At 46.8% G+C, this 12,833-nt stretch overlaps 1 protein-coding gene across 2 annotated transcripts in view; it reads right to left on the bottom strand.

Moving 5' to 3' along the window:
* CHN1 (chimerin 1) overlaps positions 1-12,833 on the bottom strand; it is a 106,106-nt gene that overhangs the window by 64,251 nt on the left and 29,022 nt on the right. Inside the window, exon 4 of one of the 2 annotated variants that reach the window (XM_081888494.1) lies at positions 1,021-1,052. The exons of the other annotated variant lie outside the window; for it this stretch is intronic. Coding sequence (XP_081744620.1) covers positions 1,021-1,052 — 32 coding nt within the window. The remainder of the gene's footprint in view (positions 1-1,020; positions 1,053-12,833) is intronic. 2 annotated transcript variants of the gene reach the window in all.

The raw sequence follows: 12,833 nt of genomic DNA, 5'->3' as shown, positions 1-12,833 counted from the left end.
TCTCGGCAGCTGCTCCCAGTCACCAGTATGTAGCCTCCTATTTGCACAAGCTGATCTATAACCTGAAGAAAATCTTTCCAGCTTGATTTTACTAGTTGTACAAACTCCCCCTAAGTTGCTGACATTATAGCTCCATAGTTTTGAATTCCACGTTACTTGGCTTTGTTGACGACTCAAATGATCTTCACTTGTAAATTTATAAGTCCAACAAGAATGTTGAAGTCCATTAATTCATTTGGCAACTTTAAACTGCTCTGAAGATACTTTATTTCCAGCCACAGAACTGTAAATTACTTCAATATAAAGGCGTCGAGTTGAACACCAAATGGATGGTTGTGAACCCATGAATTCCAAGAGGAACAAACTATAAATTTTGAGTTAACAAACAAAAATACCCCTGAACAAAATGTGTGAATGAAATAAAAGGTGACTGAAGATTTTTCAACTGCTGAAAAATACATATATCAAAATTCTCCTATGATGTGATTGCTTGTAATCTACTTCCCAATTTCATTGTATGGGGAAAGATGAAAATTGGCTATAAATTTCCATAGCCACTCTAAAAAGAAGAAGAAGAAGAAAGACAGACGAGGGCTCTAGTGTGATTTTGCTCCCCACCCTCCTTAAATAAAAGGAAAAAAGAAAAATAACTCACACATTTTATTTTATTGCCAACAATTCTGCCAAATGGAAGCAGGAATATGAAGTAAAGCACTTTGAAGTACAAAACTGCTAGACTGTCGTCAGATTTGCAGAGAAATCTGACCTGACTACTGAAGATGTGTGTGTCGACATTTCCTTATGTGACCTATTCATGGTCGAGTAAAACTGCCTATGCTGTTGAAACCACCAGTGAATTGCAAAATAATCTCATCTCTGTATCCTCCAAGACAAATTGAGATGTTTTATGAACCCATTGAGAACATGCAGAGTAGCCATTGGGCAAAGTTTTGGTATTTTTGCTCTATTAGACCGCCCTTAGCTTAAGGCAGAAAATTCAGAGCACACTGCATTACTTACTCTCGTCCATAGTACTTCGGTCTGTTCTCTACCTATTGAAAAAGAAAAAAAGTAACATCATTTTACCAGAACAATACAGAAAACGTAAAGAGTTCATGTTCTCCCTTAATGCACGGTTTATCCTGTAATTATCTGAACAACAGCTAATAGACAAAAGACACAAATACTGTTTATCATTTCTAGATCTTTTTTGCTTACCTAGAACAGGGTTTCCTAAGACTGGGTGTCCAGTTGTTGTTTTTTTGAACTACAATTCCCATCATCCCTGACCACTGGCCCTGCTAGTAGGGATGATGGGAGTTGTAGTCCAACCACAGCTAGAGACCAAAGTTTGGGAAACCCTGACCTGGAACATACATTTGAAGTCGGATACTACAACTTTTAGTCATGAAAATCTCTTAGCTTATTAAAAGGGCCACTTCACAACTTATTTCATGTGGAAATCAGCTGCATATGCAAAATTTCACCTTTTCTACCAGCAAGCCACACCTGAATTATATGCAATAGTCTGGAGAGCACAGCTGAATACAGTTGTACCTCTGGTTACCCACTTAATTCGTTCTGGAGGTCCGCTCTTAACCTGAAACTGTTCTTAACCTGAAGCACCACTTTAGCTAATGAGGCCTCCCGCTGCTGCCATGTGATTTCTGTTCTCATCCCGAAGCAAAGTTCTTAACCCGAGGTATTATTTCTGGATTAGCGGAGTCTGTAACCTGAAGCGTATGTAACCTGAAGCGTATGAAACCCGAGGTACCACTGTATGGCTATATGGAAGCCACACAGCCCAGGAGGCCTCCACCCAATAGACCAATGCAGAATACAAAAGCAAATGGGTTGGGACCAAAGTTCCCATGAGTAGAACTCCGCTCACAAGACATGGCTGGAGAACAGTGGGCGATTTTCACTTATTCCTCCTTCTCAATGCAACCCCTTCTACCTCCCAAAAATCAGAAGAGTGTGGCCAACTAGGATGCTGAAGGAAGAATCGGCAAGAACAGCATCCCGCCAATAACTCTTCCAAGGAATTGATCTCAGTCCCTTCCGCAAAGCAAAGGAGTCCTTTCCTTCCAATGTCACCCATATTAAATAGCTAAGGACATCTGCTGGATCACATAGCCTAACATCCTGTTTCAACCAGATGTCTCCAGGAAGCCCACATGGCGACAATGGTTTTATCTCTCGCTGTTGCTCCTTAGCAACTGGTACTCTCTGCAGCTGCCACCTGGGCTCGCTCCTCAACAGTTCTGATAATCAAGATGTTTCTCTTCCTTAATTTATAACTAGTATCTTGTAAACTTAGGGACGCGGGTGGCGCTGTGGGTAAAACCTCAGCGCCTAGGACTTGCCGATCGTATGGTCGGCGGTTCGAATCCCCGTGGCAGGGTGAGCTCCCGTCATTCGGTCCCAGCTCCTGCCCACCTAGCAGTTCGAAAGCACCTCCGGGTGCAAGTAGATAAATAGGGACCGCTTACTAGCGGGAAGGTAAACGGCGTTTCCGTGTGCTGTGTTGGTGCTGGCTTGCCAGAGCAGCTTCGTCACGCTGGCCACGTGACCCGGAAGTGTCTTCGCACAGCGCCGGCTCACGGCCTCTAGAGCGAGATGAGCACGCAACCCTAGAGTCGGACACGACTGGCCCGTACGGGCAGGGGTGCCTTTACCTTTACCTATCTTGTAAACTTTGGTTCGACCTTGCGTTTGGCGCTGCCTAGCAAAGTGCTCAGCCCAGCCCAGCTTCATGCAGCCTCACAGTTTAGGGGAGTTAGAACAATAAAACAATGAGATAAAACAATAAATTAAAACAACAAAAGAAAGCACTAAAAGGAGTTAAGAAATAAAAGGGAAGAGAGGATAAAAACAAACGCTAAGGGTTGGTTATAGAGCAGAAACTTGCCTTAGGGCTCAAAACCCAGCTTCAAGCATTCGGCAGCCATCTTAAAATGCAGCCTCGTTTTATTGGTAGCCCATAGATCCAGTATTCACAAACACGGTGCCTATAATTCTAGAGGCAATGTATGTGCCTGGGTCCCAAATAAGTAAGAATGAGGGAAGGGGACATGGGGGAGGGGGCACATCTGTGTGTGGGGATGCAGCTTGTGTGAGATGTGTGTACATGGTTCCCCCCAACCCAAAATGTAACTCAACAGCAGCTGAGTTCCATGCCTCTGGCCGAAAATCTTGCTCCGTGATAAGCCTCTCATTTGTGATTCGAAAATGAGAACCAAATTGGTCTAGCACAGGGGTAGTTTGGCACATAATACTCATTCTGATCTTGTAAGAAATCTATCTTGCAGTGTGGACGCTCTCAAATTTTGGAAATCCACAACTCTTTTCAGTATCTGTTAAAACATTTCTGTTTATCCAGACATGTAGAAGCTGCTGGGGTTTTTTTTTTAGCTTATTGTTGGTCTTATTTTTTTTCTTTAAAAAAAATACATGTTCTTAACTGTTTTTACTGCTAATTTTATTGCTTTATCCTTTTTGCAAACAGGTTTGAGGTTTGATCACAATTTTAAAAAGGTAAAGGGCCCCTGACAGTTACGTCCAGTCACGAACGACTCTGGGGTTGTGGCGCTCATCTTGCTTTACTGGCCGAGGGAGCCGGCGTTTGTCCACAGACAGTTTTCCCGGGTCATGTGGCCAGCATGACTAAGCTGCTTCTGGCAAAACCAGAGCAGCGCACAGAAACGCCGTTTACCTTCCCACCTGAGCGGTACCTATTTATCGACTTGCACTTTGACATGCTTTTGAACTGCTAGGTTGGCAGGAGCAGGGACCGCGCAACGGGAGCTCACCCCGTCACAGGGATTCGAACCGCTGACCTTCTGATCGGCAAGCCCTAGGCTCTGTGGTTTAGACCACAGCGCCACCTGTGTCTCCTTAACACAATTAAGCAGTATATAAACAAACAAACTAGGTTTTTCCTCTAGTTCCTGCAGGCCAATGTGCAAAAACCTACCTACAAGCTGATAATTCCAAACAAATAGGGAACAAATAGAGGAGATGAAGGAGGGGGGGAAATGTGTGGAGAGGAAAGGAAAACCCCTTAGGACGCCGAAAATATCTCCAGGAACTTATTTACCAGGAAAATCACCCAGCAGCAGTATAAAGGGCTGCTTAGGACAAGGTTGTTTGTGGATACTGTTCACTCAGGCTTGCTGGTAATTAGGGTTATATTAGCATGAAGCTTTACTATACAACAAGAAGTGTGTGTGGGGGGGGGGTATTAATTAATTCAATCATCTGGTTCGCTTGATATCTTTTCATTTAAGATTATTTTAACTCCATGGCAAGATGCCAAGCTGTGACAGCAAAGGACATCTTACATGTGTGAGTAAGCCACATGAACAAACATGCAGCAAGGGAACAACAGTAATAAAGATTCAGGCTTTTTCCTTTAAAAAAATAAATAAAAAGCCTTGAAAGATGTTCATATTACAATTGGGGAATATTAAATCAGTTGGAGATATGGTCAGTAAAAACTCATATCATCATCTGTTTCCTATAAAATAACCCCTCTGCTTCAGTGTAAACATAGCACTATAAAAGAAATGTAATTGGATTGATACTTGAGAGTATTAAGATATATTTGATTTAAAGCCTCTCTATATTGATGTCGGTGTCGCTCAAAAGAAGGCTCACAGTCTTGACTCCCCTAAGCACAACACTTTCTTTTCCGAATGACCTGGGGAAATATCTGAACACATTCTGATAATAAGGTCAAGTAAACAGAAGTGATATTTGTAAAGGCTTACAAATGGCTTAACCCTAGCCAAGAGGCAGCCCTGAACAGACAACGCTCCTTGCCACACGTTAAGTTGTCCTTCTCACATCTCTACTTTTGGTCTTCTCATCATGTCAGAAATGCTCCTTCATCAATCCCCACCGCCAGTATCAGTATGGTTTTGGGGTAAAGGTAAAGGGATCCCTGACCATTAGGTCCAGTCATGACCGACTCTGGGGTTGCGGCGCTCATCTCGCTTTATTGGCCGAGGAAGCCGGCGTTCAGCTTCCGGGTCATGTGGCCAGCATGACTAAGCCACTTCTGTAGAACCAGAGCAGCGAACAGAAACCCTATTTACCTTCCCGCTGGAGCGGTACCTATTTATCTAATTGCACTTTGACATGCTTTCGAACTAGTTTGGCAGGAGCAGGGACCGAGCAATGGAAGCTCACCCTGTCGCGGGGATTCAAACCGCCGACCTTCTGATCGGCAAGTCCTAGGCTCTGTGGTTTAACGCACAGCACCACCCGTGTCCCTTTGGGGGGGGGTCCCAACAAATCCCTCTAAATTCCTAGTTGGAAAGAAAAGTTACGATTTCTTTCAGAATGATCTCAGTTGAACGGTTACACTAGTCATTGTTATCGGCATCACATTCCAAAAAGTAGTCTAACGAAAAAGGATATTGGGGGCCCATTCTGGAATATGGTTGTTTTGACGGCCATTTCTTTAGCTTTATTATTATTTTATCTATGAAAGCATTTCTATGCTGCCCTCTCGCAAAACAGTGTACAGCAACCAAAAAAGAACCATGCAAAAGCAAAATTGCTTTTTAATTGGACGCGAGATTGCTATGCCCCTTACTACTGTTGCTACTGAAATAAAAGTTAATGAAATGCTTTTAAAAGGTTAGGAAAGTAGGTGGCACATATATGTGGAACGGATTTGCAATGTTATGCAGCAATATGCAGTAGGTTGTCTGTGCGTCTTCTCAGGAGCTATGTCTGTGTAATGCCCATCAGAACATCAGCCATAATGCTAAGCGACTGGGCCTCATTTGGAGAAGAAGGAAAGACCAGGGTTCAGTCCCCTTTATGTTATTGCTGATGAACTGATTAGGGCTATTGCCATTGACTGGTGCTATCGCTGATTTTATGATATGTTTTTCTGGGAGGTATTTCGAGGTGCATACAGCTTCGGCAAGGATAGGAAAGCTGTGGCCATACAGATGATGTTTGACTCTCATGAAACCAACTGGGCTGTTCCAATGAAGTGAAATGTCTGTTAAGAGCGCTACTAAAATCCCAATGTCAGACAAGAGAAAGGGAACTGTGTTGTACATGTTTGCAGCTGTGCAAGAGAAAATTCTTACCAGGGCACTCATTAATAGGCTAGAGAGCAAAACCTTAATTTATCCTGATCACTACTTATCTTCATGAACAGGAATCAGCATTAGCTAGATAAATAATTAAAATGCCTGCCAAATCAATATTGGCAGAAAGTGTAGTTTTCTTTGAAAACGTGGACCACTTCACGCCCATTGGAGCCTTATTTTTTTCCCATCCTAGAGCTTTACAGCACATTTGGAAGAATTGCAACTGGCATATGAAAGAGAACAGCACAAAGAAACTCCTATTTAATTCAGTAAATTAATCCTGTTTGTGATCTAAGCGGTATAAGCTATTAAGGCCATGACAGTACTGTGCTCCCCTGTATTTAAGGCTATGTCAAAATGACAAACACATTTCGAAGATTAATTTCCTCTCCCCTTGGGTACATGATGAAAGTGTTGCAATAAAATTTAAAACTTTAATCATTTTCAGCGCCTATTTAGCATGAATGGTGTTTTGTGGCTGCATTATAACAAGTCAAATTTCACGCCGTAGCATATTAAAAATTGAAATTGATGTTGTGCTGTGATCCAGCAGAGCTGGCTGAGGAACAGATAAAACTGTTTGCCTATAAACATAAAAAAGCTCCTGACGTGGTGATTGGAGCTACCAGGTTTGTAATCTTGAATAGGTGGGCAAGTTCAGCTTTGTCCAGTAAGATGAGAGAGAAAACCGGACCAACATATTCTCCCTCTGCCAAAGACATTAGGCAGCACTGATCATGTCTACTGAAGGCAACCAGGGGAGTGATCTGGACTCAGCAAACAAGAAATTAGGGCTGACAGGGCTGAAAGCAACGTGTTCATCATCCACTGCACACCCTGACGTACAATGAGAACTAGTCCTTGAGGATGATCCAAGCATGAAACCCTGTTATGTGCATGGCTCACTTTTGCAGGACACATTTTGGTCATAGGATAGTGCCCCAATGTCTGGGAAGGAAGGTCTGATTGACAAATGGTTGACAACTGGTTGGTTTGCTTGCTGGTTTTTATCCAGTGAGTCCTGCACTCGTTCTCCCTCTTCCTCTGTCTCCTTTCACCCCTTACAAACAATTAATTAATGGCTATCAAGCAAAAAAATCCAGCAAATCAGCAGTAAGTGCCTGATGTAACAAGATGGACAGGTCAAGGATGCTCAGGCATGATGATGAAAATCACAACAATGGCCATTTTTAGTTTAACTGCAAAGTGCTATTTTCATAGAAAAGGAGATGCTGGAGCTCACCATGAATTTATCCCTTGTCGCCTTAGAATGGCAATGGTGCCCACCTGAGCGGTGCCAGAACTGAGCTCCAGCTGGAAAAAAAGCCCTAGGATCTTTAAAAAAGCAGAGACATCACCTTGCCGACAAAGGTCCATATAGTTGAAGCTATGGTTTTCCCAGTAGTGATGTATGGAAGTGAGAGCTGGACCATAAAGAAGGCTGATTGCCGAAGAATTGATGTTTTAAATTATGGTGCTGGAGGAGACTCTTGAGAGTCCCATGGACTGCAAGAAGATCAAACCTCTCCATTCTGAAGGAAATCAGCCCTAAGTGCTCACTGGAAGGACAGATCGTGAAGCTGAGGCTTCAATACTTTGGCCACCTCATGAGAAGAGAAGACTCCCTGGAAAAGACCCTGATGTTGGGAAAGATGGAGGGCACAAGGAGAAGGGGACGACAGAGGACGAGATGGTTGGATAGTGTTCTCGAAGCTACCAGCATGAGTTTGACCAAACTGCGGGAGGCAGTGGAAGACAGAAGTTCCTGGCGGGCTCTGGTCCATAGGGTCACTGTGATGGGATAATGAGCTGCTTGTGCGTAAAAGCTTGATCCCTCTGGTGTTTGGCAGTTCAGCCAAACCGAGGCACTAACGGAGCCTCCCAAGGCATGACTCCGTTAGTCGCTGGTAGAATCTGACAGTGGGCGTCTACGAAATTTACGCCAACATAAAAGTTGTTTCACGGACATGCGCCTTCGTGACTCTCTACGTGACAGCTTCCAGCGAAGGGTGGGAGTTGCCAACGGGGGTCTTGTTACCTCTGCACTATTCTCACTAGAAGTATCCCAGAGCCCTCCCTCCTCCGCCTCCCTTTTTGCCGGAGCTTCTGCTCTCCCCCTGCTGGTTCCCTCCTCCGCTGCAGAATCTCTCCGAGTCTGCTGGAGCCTCTGCACCAACTCTCTTTCCGATGACAGTTCCCTGACATCCACCTCCCTCTCAGGGCCCCCTTCACCCCCCGCGTCCTCTCCCACTGGCGGTGAGGGCGGAAAGCCCCTAAAGGAACTCTCCTCGTCGTCCGAGGATTCAAACACTTCTAACCATGGCGTACCGTCTCTCTCCCCGTCTTCCTCTTCTTCGTCGGAGTCGGCTTCCTCACCCACCCCTGACTCTGGGAACCCTCCAAACTCTCCTTCCTCATCAGTGGTCCCAAAGTGTTCCCTTCTAAATCGTGCCACGGGTTGCGTTTTTTTTGGGAAACGCCGATAAAATGTTTCTATTAAAACCTCGTCATTGACTACCTCAGCGGGTACCCAAGTGTTTTCCGACTCTACTTCCCCCTCCCATTCTACCAGATATTCCACCTGATCCCCCTTCCACCTGGAATCAATGATTCCTGCCACGTTCATGTCACGTTCTCTCTCTTCTATCACGGGCGTTCGGGAGACCTCTCTCTCACGCTCCCCCCCCCCATTCACGTCCCTCTCGGTATGGCGACAGTAATGACCTGTGAAATACTGGGTGCAATTTCATGTGACTGGGCAGTCTGAGTTTGAATGCTACTGGGTTCACCTGCTGTATGACCTCAAAGGGTCCCAATCTTTTGGGTTTCAGTTTCTTACAACCCCCCTTGAAAGGTAGTCCCTGGGTGGATAGCCACACCCGGTCTCCCACCCTTATAGTTTCACCTTCCCTCCTATTTTTGTCTGCTTGCTTTTTATATTCTTCCTTGGCTCTCTCTAAGTTAAGTTGTAGCTGACGGTGGATGGCTTCCATCTCTTCAACAAAATGTTCCGCCGCCGGCACACTCCACCTCTCCCCTCCTTCCCCTGGAAATGCCCTGGGATGACACCCATAATTTGCCAGAAAGGGACTCAGCCCTGTGGACACGTTCTCAGCGTTGTTGTAGGCAAATTCTGCCAGAGGTAACTTATCTACCCAATCATTTTCTCGGTCCTTTACATAACACCTCAGGTATTGTTGTAAAATCCCGTTTGCCCTTTCCGCTTGCCCATTTGTTTCCGGGTGCCGGGCAGTGGAGAAATTGATTTCCACGTGCAGTAAGCTCATAAGTTTCCTCCAGAACCTGGAAGTAAACTGTTTCCCTCTGTCGCTGACCACCCTCAAGGGGGCGCCATGCAACCGGAAAATATGCTCTACGAACAACTTGGCGGTTTCCTCCGCTGTGACCGCATGAGAACAGGCTATAAAATGACACATCTTAGTTAATAGATCTACCACTACCATGACCGCCGTTTTGCCCTTGGATTTTGGCAGGTCCGTCATAAAATCTATGGAGACTGCCTCCCATGGCCTTTCTGGTGTGGGTAAGGGTTGTAAGAGCCCCGCTGGCGCCACCCTCTCCCCTTTCGCTCGCTGGCACCTGTCGCAACCCCTGACATATTCCCGTACATCCTCCCTCACCTTGGGCCACCAAAATTCCCTGGTAACCAACCACATGGTTTTGTGCTGTCCAAAATGCCCCGCTGTGGGGCTATCATGCAACTGCTTGAGTACTCTGCCCCTCAGTTCCCCATCGGGTATGTACAGTGCCCCTTTGTAATACAACGCCCCACTCTTTTCTTCAAACCCCCCTGTGTTCTCCGCTGTCCTCCGGAGTTCTCTGAGTTTCTCTTGGGCGTATTCGTCGTTCTCCGTACCCTCTAACAGTTCTTTCTGCCCCACCAAAGCCGCCCCACACACCCAGCGGTCTTCAGGGATTACGTGCCTTGCTTCCGGCGCCCCCTCCCCCTCTAAGTACTCAGGCTTTCTGGAAAGAGCGTCCGCCCTTACGTTCTCGGACCCTGGCACGTAACGAATCTCAAAATTGAATTTGGAGAACTCCTGGGCCCATCTCACTTGTCTCTGGTTCAGCACTCGGGCTGTTCTCCAGTACTCCAGATTTTTGTGGTCAGTCCGGACTTGAACCTTGTGCTGCGCCCCAATCAGCAAGTGCCGCCATCTCCGGAATGCTTCATGAATGGCGAGCAGTTCTCGGTCGTATACTGTGTAGTTCCTCTCGGATTTGTTCAACTTCCGCGAGAAGAATGCACACGGTCTCCATTCAGACGCATCTTTCCCCGGCTGGAGAAGCACGGCCCCTACCGCTCGGTCTGACGCGTCCGTCTCCACTCGCATTGGTTGCCGTAGATCCACGTGCAAAAGTTGCTCCTCCGACGCAAACGCTGCCTTTAAGCGTTCGAATGCCCCTTGCGCTTCTTCCGTCCAAGCAAATTTTTTCTTGCTGCTAAGACAATCCGTGATGGGCGCTGTTAAATGGGCAAAGTTCTTGATGAACTTCCTATAGAAGTTTCCGAAGCCCAGGAACCTTTGCACGTCCTTCTTGGTCTTTGGTGTTTTCCATTCCAGTACCGCTTGAACCTTGCCGGGATCCATAGCCAACCCCTTGTCAGACAACCGGTACCCCAGGAATTCCACCTCCCTGCTATGAAACTGGCATTTCTCCAGTTTCACCCACAGCCGATTTTCTCGCAGTTTGCTCAGTACTTCTCTAACATCTCGCACATGCTGCTCCTCATTCTCTGAGTACACCAGGACGTCATCTAAGAACGCCACGCAGTTCTTGTAGAGCAATGGCCCCAGGACATGATTCATAAATGATTGAAAGCAGGCGGAGCCCCCTTGTAATCCAAAAGGCATAACTAAGTACTCAAACGCCCCCAAGGGGGTGAACATAGTGGTTTTCCACTCATCCCCCTTCCTCACACGTATCAAGTTATATGCCCCCCTAAGGTCCAGCTTGGTAAAAATCTTCCCTTTTCTCACCCGTGTCAGAATGTCATCAATTCTGGGCATAGGGAAAGTCACTGGTTCTGACACAGCATTTAGGGCCCTGAAATCACACACAAGCCTGGGTTTGCCCGTGTTTTTTTTGTCCACAAAGAACACTGGGCTGCCCCCCACTGCTCGTGACTCTCTGATGAAACCTCGCTTGAGGTTCTTGTCAATGAACTCCCTTAACTCCTGCATCTCACGGTCTGACATGGCATACAGCTTGCCCACTGGCAATTGTGCTCCTGGGAGTAAGGTGATTTGACAGTCAAAGGGTCTGTGCGGGGGCAGTTTATCTGCTTCCTTTTCACTGAAGACGTCAACCAAATCAGCGTATTGTGGTGGCACCTTCCCCTTGTCAGTCACTTCCATCCCTGCTAGAGTGGCTCTGGCCCCTGCCTGACCCTCTCCCTCCTTGCAGTGTTCTAGGCAATGTGCTGAACCAAAGGAAACAACCCTCTGATGCCAGCCTACTAGCGGATCGTGTAGTGCCAGCCAGCTCATTCCCAGAATGATGGGAGCTCCTCCCAAGGTGGCTACATTAAACGCTATCAGTTCTGTGTGTCTTGCCACCCTCATAATCATTGGTACAGTCTGTTGGCTCACTTCTCCCCCCAACAGTTCCCTCCCATCAATCGTGGTTACTTGCAAAGGCTTACTTAATGGGAGAGTTTGTATCTGGTGTTCAGCAGCAAACTCCTTACTCATGAAATTACAGGAGCTGCCTGAATCCAATAGCGCTTTTATCTTTAGTGGGTGTCCGTTTGGCAGTTCCAGCAACACCTCTATCACAAGCGCTGGTCTTGGAGGTTCCGGCGTGGGCACATTCACTACTCCCTGGCCTGGCTGCTGTGCCCTGATGTTGGCAACCAGGCGTTGGCTTTTACTTGCTCCTCTATTTCTCCTTCCTCCTTTCCCCCAACAGTTCCCGCCATGCCCTGCCATTCCTTCCTTTGCGGACAAACTCTGGCAAAGTGCCCTGGCTGTTGGCAGAGATAACATCTCTTGGCACTCTTTCCCTCCTTCTTCCGCCCTTCACTGGTGTTTGAAACTGCGCGCGCGCGCGCTGTTCCCAGTTCCATCGGCTCTGCGGGCGGGAAAGACTGCTCCGGAATCTCTGGAATGCGGAAGTCCTTCCAACGTTCCCCCTTTCCTTCCCGCTTTTCCAAAGCTCTTGCTTCTAGGCGCGCTCCTATGGACAGTGCAGATTTAGTCAGCTGGTCCATAGACTCCGCCCTGGGCGCCCGGGAAAGTTCATCTTTCACGGTCGGAGAGAGCCCTTCTTCAAATAACATTTGAATAGGTTCACTTGCTAGATCCCACCCCAGTCTATGAATAAGCATAGTGAACTCAGTCCAGTACTCACGTACAGATCGGCTCCCCTGTTTGCACCCCATCAACTGCCTCCGCACCACCCCCTGCTCAATCTCGCTGGAAAACATCAAGTCCATGGCGCGAAAAAACTTCCTCGTGTCCTTTAAGATATCATTATTGGCTGCCATCAGGGGTCGAACCCAGTCCCTCGCCCCTCCCTCTAGATGGCTAATTACGTACGCCACTCTAGAGTTCTCATCGGTGAAGTCATCAAACAGTAGATTGAGAGCATATTGCATCTCCGTTCTAAAGGCTTGATAGTTCCTGGGATCCCCCCCAAATCTCTGCACCAATCCAGGCACCTTTCTGGCAAGTGGGGCGGTTTTCCCCTTATCCG

Source organism: Podarcis melisellensis (assembly GCF_964234715.1).
Source record: "Podarcis melisellensis genome assembly, chromosome: 1".
NCBI lineage: Eukaryota > Metazoa > Chordata > Lepidosauria > Squamata > Lacertidae > Podarcis > Podarcis melisellensis.
The sequence above is the reverse complement of the archived record's forward strand: the minus strand, read 5'-3'. Positions and strand labels throughout refer to the sequence as shown.